Raw genomic sequence first — 26,034 nt, 5'->3', positions numbered from 1 at the left:
GGGGGGGGGGGTGAACAAAGGCCTCCTGTAGCGAATCGATGCGTTTTTGCAAGAAAAATGTCGATATTTAAAACGTAATAATCACTTTAATGTAGCTTGCGCTCACTGTTGTACACTGGAAGCAGTTCCGGGCGTATGACGTATGAGGTCGGTGTTGCGCATGCGCCGCTCAGAAATGACGAACGCGGAAGTGCAACGGAGAGATCAAAACAAAACAACGGTCACTTATTAGAAGTACAAAACGAGGATTTGTAAAGAAGAATGTCGGAGCCAAGAGGAGACTGGTTTTTCTTTGCTAAAGTAAGGAAACTTTGCTTCCTTTGCTCCTGTAAACAAACTCGTGAGACTAGCATATCTCAGAGGCCACGCGCGACGCATACGCCCTAAGTCATCCGCCGGAACGGCTTCCGTGTATGACAGTCAGAGGAAGTGGGATAAAAATGTTTATTACGTTTGAAATATGGATATTTTTCTTATAAAAACGCATGGATTCGCTACAGGAGGCCTTTATTCATGCCCCGGAGCCGTGGGAGGCACGTTTTATTACGGATGCACACGCTTTATTTAATGTGTTTTGGACTGTTGAACAGAAACACCTGCCCACTACAATGATAGAGCTTAGAAGAGCCAGGACAATTTTTAATATAACTCCAAATGTATTCGTCTGAAAGAAGAAAGTCATATACACATAGGATGCCTCGAGGGTGAGTAAAACACAGGCTAATTTTAATTTTTGGGTGAACTAACCCTTTAAAGGGATAATTCAATTTGACATGTTTTGGACTGTTGAACAGAAACACCCGCCCACTGCAATGATAATGCTTGGAATAGCCAGGGCGATTTTTTTATATAACTCCGATTGGATTCATCTGAAAGAACAAAGTCATATACACCTAGGATGCCTCGAGGGTGAGTAAAACACAGGCTAATTTTAATTTTTGGGTGAACTAACCCTTTAAAGGGATAATTCACCCAGAAATTAAAGTTCTGTCATCATTTACTCAACCTTCACTTGTTCCAAACCTGTATGACTTTCTTTCTTCTGTTGAACGAAAAAGAAGATATTTTGAAGAATGTTGGTAACCAAACCGTTGACGGTGGCCACCGGCTTCCAAATGCTATGACTGTCAACTGTTTGGAAGGAATACAGGTTTGGAACAACTTTAGGTTGAGTAAATGATGACACAAGTTTTTATTTTGGATGAACTATCCCTTTCAGTTAATCCTAAACTGGTGTGGAATGACATTGATGTAGGCATTTGGATCTCAGTTATATCAAAACAATGGCAATGACAAATCATAAAAAAGTGTCCCACTTTACCTACATTCATTCTCTATATTGACGTTAAGTATAGTGTCACTGGATATTTGTTTAATATGTATTTCTTACTATTTGTAATTGTTTGTGAGGTAAATGTAATATTGATTTATTTATAAATCTACTTTAGCAGATTGCACTGATTACAACTACTGAAATGTAGTTTATGTTTGTGACATGACAGAGCTGCTGTATTGTTTATTCACTTCAGAGCATTCATGCTGCATTTATCCATCCACACTGGATGCATTTAGCACCATTCAATCCACTGACTGAGTGATCACTTCTCTCTTAGGACCCATGAGGGATGACATGATAAATAACTTCATAATCACTTACTTCTGATCACTTCCTAATCCATCTTTGTCTGGCTCCCATAAGATTTAGGCAAACATAAGATGGGCTTACTCATTTTTATTGAGGGTGGTACCAGATTTATTAAAGGAATAGTTCTACAAGTAAGTATTCTGATATTATTTACATATTATTTAATGTAATGCTATTATTATTTAATGTAAATATACATTCTGTATTATTTATTCTTTTTATTTTCATTCCAAACCTATTTTCTTTCTTCTGTAACAAAAAAATTATTTTGATCGTTTCCATACAAATATCATAGTGATGACTGTTAACCTAAGGATTTGTTAGTGAATTAAACTGATGAACTCAATAATGACTCAGTGATTCTTGAGTTAAACGTGAATTCAGTGTTATTTTAGTGTTATTTATACAATTATAGTATTTATTCTGAAACTTTTAATTTTTATATTTTGAAAGTTTTTTTTTATTTTAGTTAGTTTTAGTAAGCTTGATTTTGCTTTAGTCATTTTTTAATATCTATTTTACATTTATTTTTATTTAAGTTTTAGTCATTTTAGTACTTAAACCAAGGCAACAAAGTTTTTTGAGTTTTTCATCATGTTTATTTGATTTTATGTTAGCTTTAGGTAACACCTTATTTTAAGGTGTACTTGTTACACGTTACATGTACTTACTATTATAATAACAATTAATTATGCATAATTGCAAGCAAGTAACCCTAAGCCAAACCCTAATCCTAACCCTATCCTAGGGCTGGGCGATATGGCCAAAAAAATTATCACGATAAATGTCAAATCTTTATTTCTTTCAAGTTTAAAGCCAGATTTTTGCTCCAAAGTGAAAGTTGTAGAAACCAGACCATTAATTTTCCTTAACAAAATAAATATCTTAGTAGAAAAATCTATTTCTTAGTTTCTGCATGTTCTGAATGTGATATTATTTCAAATCAAGAAACAGGTTTGTGTTGCCTGATAATATTAATAATAATATTAGTTTTTTGTCTCTTACAATTGCACATTTGATAATAGTAGTAGCTTGAGTTAGGATGCAGATGTAAATTTTTGTTCGTTATCAAAATCAGTAACATCTGTAAAAACTGTAGCAACCTCATTTTTATATGGTGAAATTTAATTTAAATTTAAAAAAATGTAGTTTTTTTTTTAATTAACCATTTGCCTTCCATAGCATACATTTAGATCATGATAACAGTTAACACAGTTAAAACCACACATATAGCACACCTCAATACCATAGGAAAAATATAACTATATGATTTTTAGGTATTTGTATGAAAAACAGTAGTCTAAAAACATTAATATCAGGCTAAATGCACACATGCTATAGCTTAATCACAAAAATACTGCAATTATATTGCATCACTCCTTTAATACATTTAATACTATGGTGCCCGGGAGGTGACATGGTCGGTTCACTTAGTTTTGTCGTGGCCACGACATAATAACTTGTGGGAACTTGATAATATGTTGTGGCCACGAGATATTAATTCATGGGAACGTCATATTAACTCGTGGGAACGTGATATTATGTCATGGCCATGAGATCATTTTGTCGAGGTAACGACAAATAAATAACCTGACAATTATGCCAATAAAATTTTGAATTTATGATTGTATTTATGCCCATGTGTGATGATAAATGAGCGTGTTGTGTTTTCTTTTACATATGAAACTACATGAATGATTAATTCCTCAACGAAACACTATAGTATTTATAATTATGATCTATGAATTAACTGAAATAAAATGAAATATATGTTAAATTTAAACTGCATTCCAGCAAAAATTCCAGTCAGCATAATCAAAGCTTTATTGGCATGTTGAGCATTTACAGTAGGGTATTATTTACAAAAGTATTCAGAACGTTTAAGTAAAGAGATCGAAATGAAGGGGAAAAAATGAATATAAACGAATATAAAAATATAACCAATAATAATAGGCTAATAATAATAATAATATACAAATATTACGGGAAAAAGACGATCGGTTAATGGACTTACAAGACTGTAGGATGTATAAAAATATTTTCTTGTAGGCCTATTTTATATTATGCACTTTATGTAACATTTATTCGTGATAAACTTCATTTGAATGCTGACTATCGCACGTAATACAGTCCGGTAGCCAAGGCCTATGGTTAATATAATAATTTAATAATGTAATAATTTCTATAATAAATAATATAATCATTTCTTAATTCAAAATAAAATATTAATGAATCTATCTCTGATAATCCCGGGTTGCTATGGTCACCCAGGTTTGTTTACGCATTAAACTCGTGGCCACGAGAAAAATATGTTGTTCCCTCAACATAAGAAGTCGTGACCACGAGAAATGGATGTCGTTCCCTCAACATAGCATCTCGAGGCCACAACATAAGGATGTCGTTACCTCGACAAAATGATCTCGTGGCCACGACATAATATCACGTTCCCACGAGTTAATATGACGTTCCCTCAAATTAATATCTCGTGGCCACGACATATTATCACGTTCCCACGAATTATTATGTCGTGGCCACGACAAAACTAAGTTAACCGAACATGTCACCTCCGGGGCACCGTATAATACATGTCTACATTAATAATATAATAAAATTCAATACAAATACCCACATTTATGACACAATACCATAGTGCAGTTAGTGTTACTGTAAATGCATGGTCAATGATGGTGATTTATAGATTGAAAAGCCTTTTGACTGTATCGTTGCACACAGTGTTTCTCCTGTTTGTCAGCGCTGTTTCATCTGCCTTTAAACTAGTTAAAGCAGCGAGTCATTTGTGTTGTTCGCTAAACTCAAGCGCTTCACACTGGATCTCATGTGACCGAGACTCGTCAGCGAGTAAACGCATCTGCTGGTAAACTCGCGCTGCTGTTATGAACCTTGAACTGAGCGGATAAACGGTCCGTGTGCCGTGATTCAAATGAGTCGCGCTCTTTCATTCCATTTTTGGCTCATGAACATTATATCGAACATTTATCGAACTCTTCATATCGTTTTATCGAGGAAAATTATATCACGATAATTATCATTATCGATTTATCGCCCAGTCCTACCCTAACCATATAGTAAGTACATGTAGTTAATTAATATTACTCAGTACTTAAATGTATAACTACACTGTAACAAGGACACCTTAAAATAAAGTGTAACCTAACTTTATTTCAATTAATGAAAACTATTTTTTAATAGTTCTGTTATTAGTTAACCAGTGTTGGGCAGTAACGCATTACTTAGTAACTTGTTACTGTAATTTGATTACTTTTTTAGTAACGGAGTAATTTAACGCGTTATAATTTTCAAAATAGTAATTAGAATATAGTTACAAGCCGAGGTCTCTATACGTTACTGCCGCGTTACATTGCTGACAGAATGCAGTGTTTTATAATCTGGAGATTGTAAAAAGGATGTAGCACACGCATTGTTGAGTCAATTGCCAGTGGGTTAGAGACCTGCTCTCCCGCGAGACCTGACGCAACAGAGTGCAGAGCGGTATTGCACAAAAGCTACATGAACTAATATAAAATATAAACGATTAACAGGTGCAAGCGTATGCAGAGTTTCTACTTAGGCTATAACACACTTGCAGCATTGAGCAATACAGTGCTGAAATTTGCGTGCTCACAGGAGAAAAAAGTAACAGTAACTAGTAATGTAACTAATTACTAATTACTTTTGAAATAAAGTAATCTGAACAGTAACGTGATTACTTTTAAAAGGAGTAATCAGTAATTTGATTACTTTTTCAGAGTAACTTGCCCAACACTGTAGTTAACAATAACAATGCTAGAATAATGGCATCAATTTCAGTCTGCTCCTCATTATATGGCTCCTGACGTCTTATGGAGAATAAATTATATGGACTACTTTATAGTGCTTTTCTTTATATTTTGTTGTTGTTGTTGTTGTTTTTGGAGCTTGACATGGTCGCTATAAAATGCTGCTATATGACAAAGATGTGCATGAAAAAATCTAAGTTGTCAAACAGATCTTCTGTTCTGCTTCTTTGCTCTTTGCCTTTCATTACCTGCATTATATTCAAGTCATAATCTGTTTTAAAGCTGCAAGTCAGTGTGTGATATTTGGCTGTTTATGAGCAAGTGTGTATGAGCAAATATAGCTTGAATGTGGCCTGTGAGAGAGAAGAGACGTGCTGGGTCATAACAGTCACTCATCTGCAGCTTTCTGCACATCTCATACGACAGCAGCCAGAGGTCATCCAGTGCTGTAGCAGGAGCATGACACAGCAGATTTCCTCATCAAAATATAGTATCTTTATTTTTCCTTATGCAAATACAGTGTTCTTTTTCTAAGCAATTCATATTTTTAGATTTGTATTTGTACTTCCTTTCACATGTTTTCCAATAACTCCTTCTTCAGACAAGTCTGCTTAATTTATGAGCCACACACAATAGCCAAAAAAGTTTTTTATAAGTTCATTTGATCTGAATGATCTGAATATTCATTATTTTGTTTGTGTATTTGATACAAACTAGGCAGACGGTATAAAATAAGAGAGACTGAGACTGTAGTCTTCTGCATCGGTGCAAAGTTCAAACAGATAGGACAGATCTCACAGCTGCGCTCTACATTATGACTCACACTGCGTCAGAGGGAGAACACACTGTCCCGATACTGATTCAGCGACTGCACATTTTCCAAAAATAAAAAATTATTAGATCCCTGTTTATTTATTCATAATATAGTTACTTATTAATAATATAATTTTTATTGTTTTAATGAGCTTTCATCATTGTACTTACATTTCATTTTCTTTACTTTTTATTTCACTTACATTTCATTTTTCATCTAATTTATTTCTTATTTCAGCTTTATTTGAGTTTTTTGTTGACAATAATAACACGTTAACCGAACATGTTTTGTTCATTTTCATCACCCAGCCAACCCCAAGTGGTTGAAAGGTCATGTCATTATGGTAAAGGATTGAGTTGCTTATTATGAGGAGCATATTGCAGTGTATCGTTGCTTATACTGAGCTGTGCCAGTTCCTTTTTAATTATTTAGATCATTAATCCCTCTTTTCCCTCAGCATGTGTCTCAGGATGCACAATGTAGCAGAAATCGCTGCTTTTTACCCTTCCTTTTCTCATTTCCTCTTTTGTCTGTTTCTCTCAAATTAAATATTCTAGCTGTATCAGGAATGAAAACTTTTTTTAAAGCTTCTGGGTAGATCTTGATTTCACTGAGTAATCTGATTGTGAAAGTTAAAGCTCTATTATTTCTGTTGTCTGGCTTCGCACCAACGCAGAGTCAGAGACCAACCAGTCTGTGTCAGCACAATGTTAAATATATTACAGCTCCGCAAGCAATGCTGCTGCCAGGTCTACTGAGTGTGAAGAGATCAGATAGATTCGATGAAATGGACAGATTCTTATGTTTACTTTTGACTTTGATGGCATGATCTGCTTCACATGATCCTGTAAGAGAAAAAATGCAAACATTATGTCTATCTTAAAGGGACAGTTCACCTAAAAGTGAAACCTTTTGAAATCATTTATTCCTTATTCTATGGAACATGAATGGAAAAATGCATTTTCAAAACACAACATTTGAAAAAAGAGTTTATTTTATTTTCTGCAGACCAATGAAAGTAATTTAGGTTTGGACTGACATGGAAGGTAAGCAAATGATGACAGAATTACATTTTTGGGTGAACTGTCCCTTTAATAGTATTATAGTGTGGCAACAAACCTGAAATATTTCTTTTTAGAATGTACCTCCTTAGGAAACTGCTGTTATGTAAGTGAGATGAGGGTTGATACATGGTTTGATATAGAAAATAATTTCTTCAAGTCCAACTGACGACACTGTCTGTGTTCTTGTGTTTTATTCAGGCTGGCTGCAGCTGAGCTTTTCATGCTGTGCTGACAGTGAGGAAGACAGATCCAGCTGAAGAAGGAGAAAGGAAGGAGGGGACAGCTGACTCCATGTCTTCACCTTCAAATAAAAGATCTGGCTCTGGATCGCGCAAGTATGGCACCTTTTGTCTCTCTCCAAGTCTTCTTTCTAACAGACATTCTTTCAAACCTGCAGCTGTGTTGGTGCTTTGCTGTAATATCTAACCCTTCTAGCTGCTGTTTAACTCTCTTAATCACAGTAAGATCTCTGCTGTAGTTTAATGACCTTTTGAGCTTCAAGTGCTTCAATAATCCTTTCTCTCTCTTTCTTCCGCTGCCGTCATTAATACATCAGCTGTTTAGCGCTTTCAATTTCTCTCTCTGCTGTCAAGACCTTTTTCACCCTACAAATGCCAGATTGTATAAGAACTTCCTGAGGGGCCAGTTTAAAAGATTTATAAGCACATTAATGTACTTGGCTATTAAACACATACACACAAATATACACTATCGTTCAAAAGTTTGGGGTCCATATGATTAGTCTCTTATGCAAGGCTGCATTTATTTCATCAAAATACTGTAATATTGTGAACAAATATTATTACATTTTAAAATAACTGGTTTCAAAAAGTATTTTAAAAAGTAGTGTATTCCTGTGATGGCAAAGCTGAATTTTCAGCATCATTACTCCAGTCTTTAGTGTCACATGATCCCTCAGAAATCATTCAAAAACACTGATTACCTGCTTAAGAAATATTTCTTATGATTATCGATGTTGAAATAGTTGTGCTTAATATATTTTGGAAACTGTTATACATTTTTAAGGATTCTTTGATGAATAGAAAGTTCAAAAGAACAGCATTTCTATGAAATAGACATTTTTGTAGAAATGCAAACGTATTTAGCTAAAGATCAATTTAATACATCATTGCTAAATAAAAGTATTAATTTGTTTAAAAATCTTATTAGGAAAGGCAGAAATGATTTCAAAACAAATAACAAATTGAATCAAATTATAGAAGAAACATTATTCAACAAGCACATGGATAAAAGCATTGTTTTTAATAAGCATATTTAAAATTATGACACAATGAACGTGATTTCAAGTTCAAACGTTTTGAATTCCTTTTATTGTGTGCATCTCAGAAATAAGATGTCAAGTGTAACTTTAAACTAAGATACAACATCATGCATATCTTCCAATTTAGACCTTCGAGTAAGATTAGCCCAAACATGCTGCTGTGCCTCACTCACTCGCATTCTTTTATTAGCATTATTTTACATAACGACTGCAGTAAAATATGTGTAATTGTATGAATCACACTTGTACAATTATACAGTGATATATAAATTAAATAGTTACATCTAAAAATTCCACACATTTCCTGTGTAAGCCACGCCTGTGTGCAATTCTGTCTAAATACAGATAATTTTATAGTGGCAATGAGTTTTAATGGTAATATTGCAGTAGAGCCCAGCTCTGTGCCTCTGTCTCATCTCTGTTTCCTCAGATTCAACCTGCTGAAGGCCCTACAGCCTAAGCACCGCTTGCAACAAATGCTGTCATCTCCCACTGCATCCCCTGTGTGAGACTCTGATTCCGTACCCTATAGTAGGGCATGACTGTAGTAGTCAACACTGCTGCACTGGGCATTCACACGCCAATTTCAAACCAGCCCATTACCTGCTACCACTGATGCTGATGTTGGGGATCTGAGAGGGCAGTTTACGCTGAACTCTCCGGTCTTTGACAGAGGCTCAGAGGAAGAGTAAATGGATCATTTAATCATCTGTAAATCTGTTCCATGAGAAGCCATTTTGGCTGTGATTGAAATGATAATCTGTGAGATCGACAATGAATGTGATATTTTCAGTGATTCTAATGAGTGTGTGGCAATGCAGTGCACATATTCACTACACATTACCCGACTTTCCCTCAATTAGTCCATATCACTGAAAACATAATGGACGTACCTGGTCTGTCCAACTACCCTGGCTGCTTTTCTCTTTCTCCTTTCTTTTCCTTGCTATCAGTATTGATAGCAGAGTCACTCCTCAAGCACGCTTTGTTTGTTTCGGGTCTTTCACTTTGCTTTTATTTTCTTTGCTTTGCTCTCACCTTAACCATGACCTTGGCTTGCTTTCATGGTTAGGTAGTTCAGCAAACCTTTTATAGCCCACCAATGGTGGTCCTGGTGGACAGTAGTTATAGTGGCTTGTCATTGTAAATGTGCTGTTTTGATTGGTCTATTTTTATATAACATGTTGAGCTGTTTAACTCAAGATAATTATATTTAGACAATATTTAGAGTTATTTTAGTGTTGTTTATATACTATTATATCATTTATGAATTTTAGATTGTATTTTTATATTTTCAGTTTTCATTTTAATGTAAGTTTTAGTAATGTTTATGTGTGTATCATTTTTATTAGTTATTATTTAAAATTATTATGTTCTGTTTAGCTTTAATAGATTTTTATTTTAGTTTTAGTAATTCAGTGGTATAAGGTTCAACTGATATAAGGTTTTTAGTGGTTGCTGCTGATACTGATATTTACTCAAAACTCACTCACAAAACTGAAATAAAAATGACCAAATATCAGTTCAATAATATCAGACTATCACTGGATTCAAAGTTATCCATCATGCCTGTAAAAACAGCACTCTGCACCACCTAAAGGAAGTGCTTTCTTTCAGCGCTGCTAACCCCAGATTTAATTTTCCCAAAAGAGAATGTTTCTGGGAGATTAAAGAGTCCTTGAAATCAGTTAGATAGTTAGAATCTCTTTTTCGTTTACATAAAAGAGACTTTTAATGCCAGCAAGGATGAAGGAAACAGTGTAATTCTGTCAAAAGTAATTTAGTAAGCCTTTGTATAATAAATATGTCCAGCATGATTTTTTATTCTTTTAAGTGTGGCAAAGTGGCTCTGATCCTTCCCAGCCCTGTGCTAGTGTTTCTGACAACCAGAATTAATAAGAAGCTCCTTTTTATCTTTCTCTCTGTCCTCCCCTAACTGCTGACTTAATTAGTCTGACAATCTGTCAAGTAATCTGTCAGATCTGCAACCTCGTGTACAGAGTTTCATGATCTTAATGAAACAAGCTTCATCTCAAGTTAATTTCAATTGGATGTTTGAAATGGACTTTAGACTGACATCAACCCAAAGTTGCTTACTTTAACCAAATATTATGTAAATTGCAATCATTCAAAATTGTAATATTGAGTGCATCAAACCAGGAATTTCAATGACAGATGTATACATAATTTTCAGGAAACTGGAAAAAAAATTGTGGATACAAATAGAGCATAATGAAAAGCTTACAACCCAGTCTGTATAAGTGGCAGATGATTACTTTTTTGTAGCACAACTGCTTCTACCCAGCTTCATTATAAACAAGTTTACAAGAAAATGTCCACAGAAACATTCATTTGAATTTTTATACAAAACAGGTTAAGGTGAACTTTAGGTGTGTGCGCTATCCTGTGTAATGATTCCTTTTTGTTTGTGGGTCAGTTTTGACTATTGCAGGTTTATAGAGCTAGACTACACACCCATGGAGTCAGGCATTATGGTCTCTATGAGACAGAGCAGAGGATTTCTGACACCAAAGTCCCCGGAACACCACTGTCGGTCAGCGCTCCATCATCCCTTCTGTCTTGTTCTTTTTTTCTTTCTCTTCTTTTCTTCACTTTTCTTTGTTCTCTGTGTGGCATTGTGTCAGCATGGATTCAAACTCTTCAACCACAGCACGATGTCCCTATAAAATCCAACATTTTGATTTTACTGGGGGTTTAAAGCTCGAATTGCATATGTGTGTCACAGTTGAAGATGATTTCATGTCTGTGGTGTGCAAAGCGAGCTCTCATTAGATGGCTCTGCATTCAATTTCTGCTTGTTCAGCTGCCAGTTTGTGTGTCACAGTTGAAGATGATTTCATGTCTGTGGTGTGCAAAGTGAGCTCTCATTAGATGGCTCTGCATTCAATTTCTGCTTGTTCAGCTGCCAGTTTGTTTCTCATAATTGATTCATGATGGAAATTTATCATGATTAGTCATCTGTGCCTCAGCACATAATTCAACTGTTTGTATTACTTTGCAATTTGTGCTTGCAGTTTTATGTGAGCTGGGTGTCTTTTCTTTTTTTCATCCATAAAAGGTGTTGTCCCCCTAGTTGACTAGTTGACTGTATGTATAGAGGCATGTTAGTCAATTTGTAGTAGGCATGTTTGATTTTGTGTTTCATGGAATTGTACTTTTTGTTTGTTCATGTTAGTGTGTGTTTGTGCATTCTGTTTATTCCTCATCCTGCGTCCCCCTAAGTGGCCTTGAAGGTGACACTCTGAAATTGTGATTCTGTTATGCTACAGACGGAGTCCAGCACCTGTCAGTAACCGTGATCCCTATGGAAATGCCTCTATCAGCAGCAGTAGCAATTCAGGGTCATGCAAGGGCAGTGACGGAAGCCCAACCCATAGGTGAGACACAACTCACCCATATACCAGCGAGGCATTGCATCTTTCTCTTCTTTCTTGTTTGTTTATATGTAGTATATACCACTTTTCTCATCCATATCAGGCGTCACATAAAATACACCTCCTGCAATGATAACCATGGTATCCGGCCCCCTCCACCTGAGCAATACCTTACCCCACTGCAACAGAAAGAGGTGTGTATCAGACACCTCAGAGCACGGCTCAAAGAAAGCATCGAAAGACTGCAGGACAGGTAAGGCATGAATCATTCATAAAATGAGGGCCCATGCACTAATCATCTCATCAGTCTATGAAGAAATTAGTTTTATCTTTAAGCAGCTTTGAGTGGCAGTTAAAGTTATTCCTTTATTTTGGAATTGTTATGCAAATTTGCACTTGGTTGATTTCTAGACCATGTATCAATTATCTATCAAGTCACTAACTGCTGAATATTAGCATTTAGACTGTGTAATTTGTCATTTATTTCCTTCTATTCTAAGGACTCCATTTGTCTAATAGCAAGGAAATTTTAAATGGGGACATTACATAGACTTCTATTGTTTTTATATACAGATAGTTATATACTTTTTAACCCACCCCTAACCCTCACAGAAAACTTTCTGCATTTTTACAATTTCAAAAGGAAAAAAAAAAACTTTGTTTACTTTATTTTTATAACAGTTTTACAAATGAGGACATCCACAAATTGAGGTTTTTGCCGATTTTTTCAGGTTTTGCTCACTTTTGGGTACAGATTTGTCCCCAAAATATGGTTAAGTACACACACACACACACACACGCTGTTCCATTTGTAAAATGGAACAGCTTCTTAAACAACTGAATGTGCACTCTTAACTTCAGCCAATCAAGCATTATATTATGATATTATGATAATTAAGCACTATTTAATGATAGAACTAGTGATTAGAACTAAAACTTGGTAACCATGAATGAATGCATATTTGTCATTTTAACTGAACTTAGGACTGGTGGTGATGTTTAAGATATTGTTGGTCATAGCATAGGTAATAGTAATTATTATTAAAAGATACTACTACTACTACTACTACTACTATTATATGCTGGGTTCATGAATATTAATCACGTTGTCAGCGTTCGCTCGAACTGATTTGCTGAAATCAAAACAGGAACGGTAATAGATGAGCGCCAGCCAATGAGAGCTGTTCGCGCATTAGCCCCGCCCACTGCCGAGAAACCGGCATATCTTCTGCTTGTTCTTAAAAGCTGAATAATTCTAAATGAACTCTGTTATTTTGACAGGAAAATACAACAAAGAATATGGTTTACATGTAGCGCGTCGATTCAGCATGGTATGCAAGACTCTCGCTCTCTCTCTTTGCATGTGTGAGAAACACAGCGCTATCAGTAAAGCGACGGCGAGTCGTGCGCCTTCACACTAGTTTGCGGTACGTCAAAAACAGGTGCGCTGCGTGCTACATACTGCGCATCCATTGAGTACATGACATGATCCATTGAGCGCATCCAAATAGTACAGATCGCTTGACGGAGAGCGAAACTCTCAAGTGCTCAGTCAGCGTGTTTATCGAGTGAAAATCGGTGTTGAACGCCTCTCACACACATACTGGCGTGTTAAATCTAATTAGCCAATGGCTAATGTTGGACATTATTTAGTCGCCCAGAGTAAGATTTAGTCGCATATGCGAGTGATTTACTCGCAATGTAGAGGGTTGCACTGGTCAAACGAATAGAAGGTCTTTCCCCAAACTCAGACAATTGTTGAAGCCATTGTGTTACTATGTTGGGCAGCTCCAACTTAAACTGTCACCATGTTCAAGGAAAGTACAATTTTCAAAGAAAGTAAACTATCAGTCAATTCCATATAGTTGGCAAGTCACATTGTACTGGGATAGAAAAAAGTATTAAGTGAAAACATTTCACACAGCAGTTTTAATTTTGGTCTTTGACCCACAAGTCACTTCTTGACATTCCTTCCTTGCTTTACTCTTTTGACATCCTCTGTCTTTTTTCCCCTCCTTCCTTAGGGACACTGAGATTGATGAGTTGCGTACTCAGCTGTCTCGTATGCAAGAAGATTGGATTGAAGAGGAGTGCCACCGCGTGGAGGCCCAGCTGACTCTGAAGGAGGCTCGCAGGGAGATCCAGCAGCTTAAGCAGGTTGTCGATGTTGTCAGATCCAGTCTGGGAGACACCGACACTGGAGTGCAAAAGTGCTTCCAAGACATAAACCTCCAGAACCACAAGCTGGAGTCTTTATTGCAGAGCATGGAGCTGGCTCAGATCGGGACCCCCAAAACAGGAGAAACCCTGGCAGGTGGAGGGGTGGTGGGGGCAGGGCTGGAGGTCAGCGAGGGCCTGGCGGAGTCTTCCGAAGGCTCCCCAGCTCGCTCACTTACCCGCAGCTCTACCTACACCAAGCTAAGTGACCAGACTGGCCAGGAACGTGGCGGTAATGAAAATGGGTGTGACATTCCATGTTTGTCAGGTGAGGGTACGCAGGACAGCGGGTTTGTTTGCTGTGGAGAAAGTGGAAGAGGAGCAAGTAAGGCAGACCTGCTCCTGGAGGCTGCGTTTTTGTCTCAAGAGACAGCCTCGCTGCTCAATGCGTACTCCCGCCTGCCACACTCCTCCACATATGAGGCACTGAGCATCAGCGAGCCGAGAGTTGTGCCACTCCGCTGCAGTGGGATCGGGACGGGGACCACTGTTAGTGTAAGTCATCCATGTCTGTCGCATCATCACCTATACCTGCATCACCTGCGTGAGCAAGGCATTCAAACCGACTACGACCATGACCCTGCTTCGGCCCCTGCCCATGGTCCCAGTACATCCTTTAACTCTGATCTGGACACTATTGCTGAGCACACCTTCCGCTCCCAGGCATGCAGTCCGACATCTACCTGGATGTCTGATGAGGGAGATGATCTGGAGTCAGTAGCCACAGAATCAGCCATTATGGCAACAATTGCCACAGCTTCTGTCATCACAGACTTTTCCACTAAGTCTGCACCAGCTGTTGCAATGGAGCCTTGGTCACCAACTGTATCTGTTCCAAAAGGACCTGCGAATTTAGCGTTGGAGTCCTCTGTCAAGGAGACAACTGTTTCAGAGCTCCTTACAGTCTTACCAATCACCACAACAGCTTTGACCACGGAGACCATTGGATCCCAAGTAACCAACTCTGTTCAACCTCAACCTGTAACAGACCCTTTGCCAAACCCTTGCAACTCCCCTTGCTCCATGCAGCCATTGATTGAGACTGAAGGAGAGCCCCTTGCACAGACCACTCAGCCTCGTAGTGTACTAACAGACGCTGGGGATGAAGGGGATCATGTCATAAATATAGGTGCAGAAGATCAAGATGAGGTTGACGAGAGTGCTACGAGCACAGAATCCATGTCGTCTGGCTGTGGTTTACCAGCAAAGAACTACTGGAGCCGGCACTTCCTAGTGGATTTGCTTGCGGTGGTCGTGCCAGTGGTCCCCACAGTGGCGTGGCTCTGTCGGGGTCCACACCGTGTTGGTCAGCCAATGTACCATATTGGTTCTCTCTTGCGAGGTTGCTGCACTGTGGCTCTCCATTCCCTGCGTCGAGGAGGAGGCCTTCGGCACTACCCCGCAGGAGGAGGTGGTCCAGGGGGAATGAGTATATGAGACCAGCTATTCTCTCTGGAGAAGCCTTGAAGCCAGTGATATCACTGTTCTTCTGTCAGATGTGCAATTAGGGAATGGTTAACACATGTAAAATGAATTGAGGCAACCAGTGGAAGGATAGTGTCTGAGCACAGCACCTTAATACTGTGGTTCTCTATGGTCTATATCCAAGACAAGATAAGAATGAGGAAGGGGAATCACTAGCATGTATTTACACCTACAAATGAGATGCTAATGAAGTTCAGGACTTCAAACGAGCTTTCACCTTTTTCCACAACTACTACCCTGAGTGAAGATGCGAGATGATGTGTTCTGAATGATGGACTGACACAATGACATTAACTCAGCTTTGTGAGTGACACTAAAAGATCCCCTTTAATAGGATTGTATTACCCTTATTTAGAGTGAAGAGACGCAATAGGTGATGGGAAAAAACTTGTCCTTTTGTGCGTCCCTCTTACTGTCACCGCAGAGGGTGTGTGTCTGTGTGTGTGTGTGTGTCTTGACTTTTCTGAGCGAGTGTTGTGTTGTGTTAATGTACAGTGCAGCCAAAGTACCTGGATTACTAATGGCCATCATTGTTGTAGCCATGAGTGCAGTAGTTAGCTGTCCCATTACTCCTGCCTGTGTGGCATAAGAGAAGAACAGTCATCTTTCCCCCTTAAGGAGCCAGGCAAGCGCCTGCTGAGCTATTTATATGCTTTGCATATACCACTAGTGTCCTAGATAAATGCTGTCACAAAATGATACTTGGTCCATCTGGAGTATTTTAGATAATGTATTCTTTATACTAGGCTCAATTATGTGGGGAAAGTTTGATGGTTCAGAAATACTCTGTATAGTTGAATGCTAAATTGTGTATTTAGGAAAAGGGTAATGCATTTTAAGTAATAATATGAACAGTAAGAAAGATTCAGCGTTTAGACAATGATCAGGGTTAAATGACTTTAATAGGGTCATGGGAGCTTTTTCACCAGAAATGAATTTTATGATTTTGTTTCACTGCGATTTTCACTGTGTGCCCATCAAAAAACTGTCATAGCCAGATGTTTTTGGATGAAATACTAATCTTTAATAATAGGTCTAATTTTCATGTTCACTGTTAGTCTAGGTTATATAATTACAGCCGGATGTGGTTGGCAACAGCTGGCATGAGAGTTGCTAAATAAGGAAACTGCTGAACTTAATTTAGTATTACACCCTGCTAAACAAGACTATTAGTACTAATGTTATTAAATGTTAGCTAATATTTTATTTCCGAAATACTATGTGACATAATTCCACTAAAAAGATCAAAGAAAGCAAAAAATTTATTTTGTATTGAGTTACTTGCAGAAACAAATTTTAATTTAGAATTGTCTGCTTTCAGCTTTTTCCAAACATTTGGCAATGATTTCATGTACCCTATGATGTTCATGTTGACCATTTATTTGACTGACACTTAGGTGACGGGTGACATTTAATGACATGTCGATTGCACTATAATTCACTTTATAAGCAATTACTTGAAGTATACTTGATTGTGAGTTTCTGTCTGTCCAAAGGCCAATGCATACATGTGGATTGTGGTTCAGGGTTAGATTTCACCAACACCACCATTTCAAAAAAATCAACATCGATTCATAAATTCATGTGAATATTTATGCGTTGTGTATATGTGACAGCTGGATTGATTTGCCAGTCAACAGTGTACCAGATAATCAGCCAGATGATCACTATTGTAGTTATTTGTGTCTCTCATATTGTCTTATCTTCTGTCCCTCAAAATCATGAATAACCGCTGCCTTTCTTTCTACCTCCTCCCTCTGATATTGTGTACGGTATAATGTGATACAGGCTTTATTTGTTGTCTATTTGCGAAATTCTCATTTAAATAATTTACTGATTTCTGTTGTGCCGATTTGATGTAGCGTCTGTAAGGTTTTTCAGCGCTTGATATTTATTCTTTTAACTAGTTGACAATCTTAATTTGTGCTTAATTTGTGTGGTCAGTGGGCATATAGTCTAGTCTCTGCACTTTTTCACCTCATTCCAACTGAGCACTTATCAAATAACCTTACAATCGATTTAAAGAAATTAAGGCATATATGTTCCTGATATATATTTTTTTAATTTTAATTTCATGTATGTTGAAATTATGAATGTGTGGCTTTCAGATAGTTCTGTTTTTTTTTGGCTTATCAGAATATGTATCGGGAGGTTAAATGAGATTGTAATCAATTGTTACCCCAAGAACAGGAGGTTTCCTCCAAACTGCTACTGTCTGTCAATGAAATGTACGTAAATAACTATTACATTAGTTATTTGGCTGGATAAATGTTGTACGCTGATATAAAGCTTTGTATACCTGTTGAAATGACACACAAGGCCTTGATAAGATTTTCTTGAATTTTTTGAAGCCATATTACAAGCAGAGATGAGTATGTTGGCCCTGTATGCTGGTAAATTTGAGTAATATTTCTATTTTGTCGTGTATTGTCATATCACAGTTTTTTCCATTTTGTATGAGTGTTTGCAATTTAATGTGAGAATGCATGTGTATATGAATATCAGTTCATTTTTATTTCTGCATTTGGATGGTAATTAATAATCACAGATTATTTGCTTTAAAGCTTCCCATCCTCCATTAGGATCTACAGATCTCAATACATGTTAGTTTATTAATAAAGTCTTTAATTATTTTCTGAAGTTAGCAGGCTCTCCCTGAATTGTGTCTGAACATTTTAGCCAAGTGACAGGTTTTTCCTCCATATCCAGTTTTTATAGCATTTTTGGGGAGGATTAAGAAAAACATGTCCAAGTTTGATGTCAATGTCAACTGGCACAATTTTTGTTTAGAATGTTATTTAACCACAAAATGTCTTGTAATTTTAATTTCATGTATGTTGAAATTATGAATGTGTGGCTTTCAGATAGTTCTGTTTTTTTTTGGCTTATCAGAATATGTATCGGGAGGTTAAATGAGATTGTAATCAATTGTTACCCCAAGAACAGGAGGTTTCCTCCAAACTGCTACTGTCTGTCAATGAAATGTACGTAAATAACTATTACATTAGTTATTTGGCTGGATAAATGTTGTACGCTGATATAAAGCTTTGTATACCTGTTGAAATGACACACAAGGCCTTGATAAGATTTTCTTGAATTTTTTGAAGCCATATTACAAGCAGAGATGAGTATGTTGGCCCTGTATGCTGGTAAATTTGAGTAATATTTCTATTTTGTCGTGTATTGTCATATCACAGTTTTTTCCATTTTGTATGAGTGTTTGCAATTTAATGTGAGAATGCATGTGTATATGAATATCAGTTCATTTTTATTTCTGCATTTGGATGGTAATTAATAATCACAGATTATTTGCTTTAAAGCTTCCCATCCTCCATTAGGATCTACAGATCTCAATACATGTTAGTTTATTAATAAAGTCTTTAATTATTTTCTGAAGTTAGCAGGCTCTCCCTGAATTGTGTCTGAACATTTTAGCCAAGTGACAGGTTTTTCTCCATATCCAGTTTTTATAGCATTTTTGGGGATGATTAAGAAAAACATGTCCAAGTTTGATGTCAATGTCAACTGGCACAATTTTTGTTTAGAATGTTGTTTAACCACAAAATGTCTTGTAACATGCATATCTTGTTGAAGCATTACTCTCCAATAACACTTTTTAGGGTAAGCTGGCAATGGATAATTTGTTTTTCTGTTAATTGTTTGGTTAAATGGAAATAGCCTTCAACAAGACGAAAGTGATAAGCCATGCTTTTTTCTTTCAGAGTGAATATTGAAATGTAAAATTGGTGACAAACTGACACATCAGTAGTTTAGTGTCTGTTAAGCAGGATTATACGACTGTGCCTAGAAGATTAGATCTCACACATGTACCTTTGTTATAGAGGTTTTTTTTTTTCTTAAATGGTCATTCTTAATGACGTGTTTACATTTTCACCTGGCACTTCAGTTTTGTCTCTGTATTGTCTAACAGGATCAGCACCCTAAGTGGAACCAGTCTTGTAAGTCTGGTAATGTTTCATAGTGTCTCAATATTTTTGTGTAGAATATTTTAATGGTAATATTAGTGTGTACAGACATCACTGCAACACATCGCTCTTGACCCTCATTGCTCTGTAAAAGGATCTATATTAAACAGCATGGTGAACAAAGCCTTCTCACTATTTTGAAGTTTTTTCATCCTTTGTTTCAAATCTTGTTTCTAATCATTTGAAAATGAGGAAATGTGTGGAGCATCTCAAAAACTTTTTTTGAAATGGAACATTTAGTTTTAGATCCATTGGTATCACCAGGATTATTATTTATTTTTGTAATAATTTCAGTCTTGAGGATACATTTGTATATAAATCTTTAGAGACACTAACATTTACAGGATAATGACAGAGAATATTATCAAAGTTTAAACACCTAAAAACAAGTTCAAAATCAATAAGAAATGAGTTGTTGCATTACACATTCTGGCCCAGGATTCCTTCTGGCAGAGTACAGCTGTCTTGGCATATAGATGTTCGATAAAAAACAAAAAAGAAAGTGTTTGTGCATAGTGGGAAGAATTTAAAAGTGGAGTGTTGAAGCTAATGCTCTTCAAAACGGAAGCTCAGGTTCAGTTTTTAACCCCTTGCCCCCCAGCCAAAATAAAGCAATCGGATAATAATACTCAATAATGACAATGGATTATTATTATATAACATGTAATATGAAAACAATTAAACAATAGCAACAATGACATGTAGGACAGAATCAAGAACTAGAAGGCAAAACGATAACGGCCAACAAGTGAAATAGAAAAAGGCCGTTTTTACATGTTATAAATTAATGTGATTGAGGGGGTTTATCCAATCAGTGATAGACCACCCATGTGGTGGAAGGCTCCAATGGGAAGGCTAGAGATTGTAGGCATTGTGAAAGGGGGTGTGCGTGGTCTCCTGTGTTCAGACCTCAGGCACCGAGTGATCCATGGATGACTTCAGCAGGCCGCTTGACATCCTGGAATATACAGATTAGGGCTGTCATGATCAGGAGATGACAATTGACTTACACATTCAATCTGTTTTGTTCATGTCAAATTGTAATCTTACATTTTAAGTGTAAATGTATAATCTATACATTTTAAGAAGTCATTCATTTGCACAGAATTTGAAATATTTATGATTTTCCTATAATTAATATAATATATAATAATGCAAATTTCTGTTGTACACAATCTACTACATGCCTTCTGTCATCTGACAGTATTTATACTATTTATACTTATTTGTACAAGTAAAAGGCCTTTTAGTATCATTCTAAAATAGTCCACCTTCAGGTCCTGGTATATGTGCGTTTTAAATCTTTACTGATCTTTACACAATAAACAATAACTTTTATATTGTTAGAAATATTTCAAGATTTCAACGCTTACTGGACTAAAGCAACTTACGTTTACTTAATTATTCATACATCATTTTTTAGAAAAGTTAATGTATCACATTTGATGCATCAGGCTTTTGAGGATTGTTTATTTGTACATCTCGTATTGGATAACATTATGTTTTCCCCCATAATTAAAACTACAAAACTTTGATTATAAAACTAAGCATTTAAATATCATTTTGCCAAGACATTATAGGTAATAGAGTGACAACTGATATTTATATGCATTTCAAGTAGTCTGCTATATACTGTTATGAAGATCTCATTGCTTTACATTACAAGCTACCAGAATTTCATCTTTCTTTTTGGCCATAGAAATATTGGCATCTGCACTAAATTTCATATTTTTGCTCATTTTGAGTATCTGAATAAATCAAAGGTCTTTTAAGGTATTTCCACCTCCGATGTGAGCTCCATACTCCTATACTATACTATTTGAAACGCCTTTATCAAATATGATGCTCAAAAAGAAACTGTCTAACTGTCTGACTATTATTTTTTTAGGCTTTACAGAGTTAATGGATTAATGGCAAAAAAAAATGTAATTGTGTATTATCACTTATGAGTATAAAAGAAAGCGGGATCTCACTTCTTAATCATGTGATCGTAGATAAACTTAGGCATGATGGTGATGGTCATGGCAGTGGGAGATGTAGTAAGGATGTCCTTAATCTGAGTGTCCTGTAGACAGAAAACAAAACGATTTACTCCACAAATCTCAGAATGTTATTTATTGGCGTGTTGCTTTGACAGCAGATTTAAAGGCATATCCTGAAAACACTACCGTGACCCCTCTCACCTTGACTCCAATGACGTTCTGGCCGTTGATCTCACAGATGTAGTGATCGGTGAGCAGACCGTTGCGGGCAGCAGAACCATCTTTCACTAGAGATGTGATACGTCCGGATTTGAAGATGAAGCCCACGTGGCCAGAGCTGTCCTTATGCATTGTGACTGTGCGCTGGAATGGTCTGGAACACAAAATATATATAATGTGAGCATTTTTGGCCCCATCTGTGCAATTATATTTATGATTACCACAGAAAAATATTTTGACTTGACCCACATTTTTGTGTGATCAAGACACTGTATCTAACTTTAATACGTCCGGATTTGAAGATGAAGCCCACGTGGCCAGAGCTGTCCTTATGCATTGTGACTGTGCGCTGGAATGGTCTGGAACACAAAATATATATAATGTGAGCCTTTTTGGCCCCATCTGTGCAATTATATTTATGATTACCACAGAAAAATATTTTGACTTGACCCACATTTTTGTATGATCAAGACACTGTATCTAACTTTAATGTCAGTAGGGTCATTAAGTGATTCATGTCTCATGCCAACATATAATGTTCTGTGGCTATATAATTAAAACGGCATTTAAAATGTTTAGCCTACTGCTTGTAAGTGCCTTAAGCCGGGCTCACACTACAGGAGTTTTAAAATCCTAACTGATTATATCGTGGCGCATCACACACTACAAGATATTATTAAGATTATCATGCCAGAGGGAGCGCCTCACGTGATCTCATGCAGCAGATCGTCATTGATATTTCAGTGATGTTTACATATGTTAGCTAGCCTGCTAGCTGCTTTCTACACTCACCCGGTATATTCCAAACTGAGGCTCCACTCTCAGCGCTTTCACTCCAGCGCTTCTCTTTCTCCTTACGGTTGTGATACGTTTTCGACATTATACAGACAGTTGTGTTACTATACAACGCCAAGAAGCAGTTTCCTCCATCTCCACTATCCAACGGGGCCGTACAGCAGCTGTTTTGCGGTCGTGCATTGGCTATTGTGAAAGTACTGACGTAATCATATAGCCGTCATCTTCCCGATTTAAATCCTAAATATCAAACATGTTTGATATGATCGGGGCGGCCCCGATTTGTGTGCGAGCAGATCGGGAGGTGCAAGATTCGATCGGTGAACGCCTCACATTACCAGATAATCCGCGCCGAACATCGGGACCGATCGAGGGGCTCGACAAGATTTTTGCTCCGATTCTCGGGAGGGGGAAATCGGGGCTAAATCGGGCTAAAAATCCTGTAGTGTGAGCCAGGCTTTACAGTAAATTAATTTATTTATTTATTTTGTTTCAAAATTATCTGTGGTAACTGCCACAGATGTTATTAATAGAGCTTAACTTGGATCTAAAGCAGGAAGTTTCCATTTCACACTGAACTCAACAAATATTACAACTATAATAAATAACCACCAGGAGGCAGCAAAGATCTAGACAAATATCGTTATATATTTGTCATGCTGATTCTGTCCAACTTGTCATGACAATATTCACAATATTTTGTTAATGTGGGTTTATTATTATTATTTGTATTATTATAATTACTTTATTTATTGTTTTATTATTATTATCAGCAAGGATGTATTAGTTAATCAAAAGTGGCAGTAAAAGTGACATTGTTACAAAAGATTTTAATTTCTCATTTTTCTCAACTTCCCATTCATTAAAGTATCCTGAAAAGTCATGGTTTCAACAAAAATATTAAGCAGCACAACTGTTTTCAACATTGACAATAATAAGAAATGTTTTTGAGCAGCAAATCAGTATATTAGAATGATTTCTGAAGGATCATGTGACACTGAACACTTGAGTAATGATGCTGAAAATTCAGCTTTGCATTACTAGAATAAATTATATTTGAAAATATTTCCAAATATAAAATAGTTCATTTAAATTGTATCTATATTTCACAATATTACTCTATTCTATCAGACTTGGCAAGCATGAGACAAAAAAAAAAAATCTTACCAACCCCAAACCTTTGAACGGTAGTGTATGTTTATACTGTATTGATAGAAATGACTGACCTGTCACGGACAATGAGCTCGATGCGCTGTTCAGCTGCTGCCTTCAGAGCTTTGTGGGCCTTATCTGAGCTCCAGCCAGCTACGTTCTGCCCATTGATCTGCAGAACCTGATCTCCAAAACGGAGGCCACCCAACGCCGCAGGAGAGTTCGCCTGCACCAGCTGGACAAACACTCCCTACAGAAAGAGGAAATGACACACATGAAAGATAATAACACCTCAACCTGCTGGTGATGATAAGAATGACACATCTGCTCAGAATGAGGGTGTGCTGCCCTAAAACGTATTACCGATTAACCTACATACCAATTACACACTCAAAACAATGAAACACGACGCTAATTATGACTCTGAGGAAGAGTTTAATGCAAAGAGCTTTACTCACATTATCGATATCTCTGAGTCGTAGTCCGACCTTTCCTTCCTGGTCTTTGCAGATGATGACCTCCCGAAGACCTGGGTGAATCTCTGCCCTCCTGATACCCATGTCTGCACCGGTCACGGGCCGCACCATGCCACCCACAGAACTTGGCACTGCCACTTGCTGCCAAGCAAGAGAAAATTTGTATTTATTCTCATACGTGTGAGTGCATTGTTCACATATACAACATGAAAAGTTAACTGTGGCCCATGCAAATGGTCTAATGCAGTACTTTCCAACCAGTGGGCTCTCTAAAACATTTATATATTGCCTTGTCAAAGCTGTAAAGCTTATTAAGAATTCATGACCTACAAATATGTTGTAGTAGAAGATAACTAAGAAACACCTAAATACTACAATAAAGGTTCAATTTTAATGTTACTCAATATATTAACTAGAAAATGTTAATATAGGTTCATGTTCATTTCTAAATATTTTAATAAATCTATTTATTTGCATTTATGCCTTCATTATGATAGGACAGTAGAAGCTGTGGCAGGAAGTGATAAGAGGGGTGTAAAACTCAAATTAGTTGAACATTAGTGTTACGTGACAGCGTTTTGTGCTTTCCCTCCCCTTTTGTTATTGCTAGTTTTGCTAAAGTTTTCTTCTGTCTCTCTACTCTCTGCTGTTTTTCTTCTTTAGGTTTTGCCATTGGCTGGCTGGACTGTCAGGATCTGTATCTGTGACAACCAATCACGAATGATGGCTCGGTATTTAAGACGTTCAAGCTTGTGCTTCGAGAGCGAGGCGGAGTTGGGGCTTGCTTCGCCGCTGCTCATTTTTGCTGCTATTAGTCTCTCTCTGTATGCTACTCTTACGACTGTGTGTTTGTGTGTGTGGTTCGCTCCTAACTGTTTAGTCAGGGGACGCCTTCCCTGATCTGTGTTACACCTTCCCGGAGAGAAGAGTGAGGAAAGTACGTCACGTGACATACACATTACAACACGCAGGTTTGCCTTTGTTAAACACACCAGGTCAGGAGCGTGTGCCACTTTATGTATCTTTTGTTTTAGGACAGTGTAGGTTACTTAGGGCACGTGACGCCGAAGATTCGTGTTTCTTTTCTTTCGTTTGTTTTCAGTTAGGACAGAGGGAGGGGTTTTTAAGTTAGCACCTTCTGTTTTGTTATTTTCTCTAATTTAGCACTGCTCATTCTCTTTCTTTCTGTGGTCTGGTATAGTTGTAAATAGGCTCATGGTTTATTGCACGATTTGCATTTAGCTTTCACATGCTGGGTTGTAAATATTTATAATCTGTTAATAAAGCGAACCACCTTTATTTGTTGTGAAACTTCCAGTTGTCTTGGCTTCAGTCATTCCCTGTGTTCCTCATTATTTGTGTGTGAACAGTAGGGGTGCTTGTCTGAGTGGCCTTTATGTGCGTTCCCCTTTTCCCCTAGACCTCCACACCACTAGGGGACGTAACAATTAGCAATAGTATATTTACACAACAGTTCAAAAGTTGGGGGTCAAAAAGGTTGTTTTTTTTAATTAATACTTTTATTCAGCAAGGACACATTAAACTGATCAAAAGTGACATTAAAGAAATGTATAATGTTAAAAAAAATTTCTTCTACAAATAAATGCAATCTTGATGAGCATAAAAGACTTTAAAAACATTTAAAAATCCTACAGACCCCAAACTTTCGAATGGTAATGGTAGCCTAAATGGTGTGTGTGTGTGTGTGTGTGTGTGTGTGTATAT

The 26,034-nt window shown here is 37.0% G+C and overlaps 2 protein-coding genes across 7 annotated transcripts in view; one reads left to right on the top strand and one right to left on the bottom strand.

Moving 5' to 3' along the window:
* Positions 1–18,493, top strand: part of LOC107672006 (syntaphilin-like) — a 21,514-nt gene extending 3,021 nt beyond the window's left edge. For 2 of the 6 annotated variants that reach the window (XM_016465038.1, XM_016465039.1), the window contains exons 2-7: positions 7,519–7,655; positions 9,033–9,107; positions 11,040–11,156; positions 11,893–12,000; positions 12,101–12,250; positions 14,022–18,493. In XM_016465038.1, coding sequence (XP_016320524.1) covers positions 7,612–7,655; positions 9,033–9,107; positions 11,040–11,156; positions 11,893–12,000; positions 12,101–12,250; positions 14,022–15,651 — 2,124 coding nt within the window. In that variant the 5' untranslated portion in view covers positions 7,519–7,611 and the 3' untranslated portion in view covers positions 15,652–18,493. Of the gene's footprint in view, positions 1–7,518; positions 7,656–8,865; positions 9,108–11,039; positions 11,157–11,892; positions 12,001–12,100; positions 12,251–14,021 lie in introns of those variants that run through there. The other 4 variants (XM_016465040.1, XM_016465037.1, XM_016465042.1 and 1 more) reach the window with 4 other exon arrangements.
* A 1,690-nt stretch (positions 18,494–20,183) lies between these two features.
* The window catches only part of LOC107672005 (syntenin-1-like), a 23,673-nt gene continuing 17,822 nt past the window's right edge, over positions 20,184–26,034 (bottom strand). Inside the window, exons 5-9 of the mRNA XM_016465036.1 lie at positions 24,292–24,450; positions 23,908–24,083; positions 21,869–22,040; positions 21,659–21,750; positions 20,184–20,643 (exon numbers count right to left, since the gene is read on the bottom strand). Coding sequence (XP_016320522.1) covers positions 20,589–20,643; positions 21,659–21,750; positions 21,869–22,040; positions 23,908–24,083; positions 24,292–24,450 — 654 coding nt within the window. The 3' untranslated portion in view covers positions 20,184–20,588. The remainder of the gene's footprint in view (positions 20,644–21,658; positions 21,751–21,868; positions 22,041–23,907; positions 24,084–24,291; positions 24,451–26,034) is intronic.

Source organism: Sinocyclocheilus anshuiensis, unplaced genomic scaffold (assembly GCF_001515605.1).
Source record: "Sinocyclocheilus anshuiensis isolate Anshui unplaced genomic scaffold, SAMN03320099.WGS_v1.1 scaffold1053, whole genome shotgun sequence".
In the NCBI taxonomy this organism is placed as follows: domain Eukaryota; kingdom Metazoa; phylum Chordata; class Actinopteri; order Cypriniformes; family Cyprinidae; genus Sinocyclocheilus; species Sinocyclocheilus anshuiensis.
This window is presented reverse-complemented; position numbering and strand designations above follow the sequence as displayed.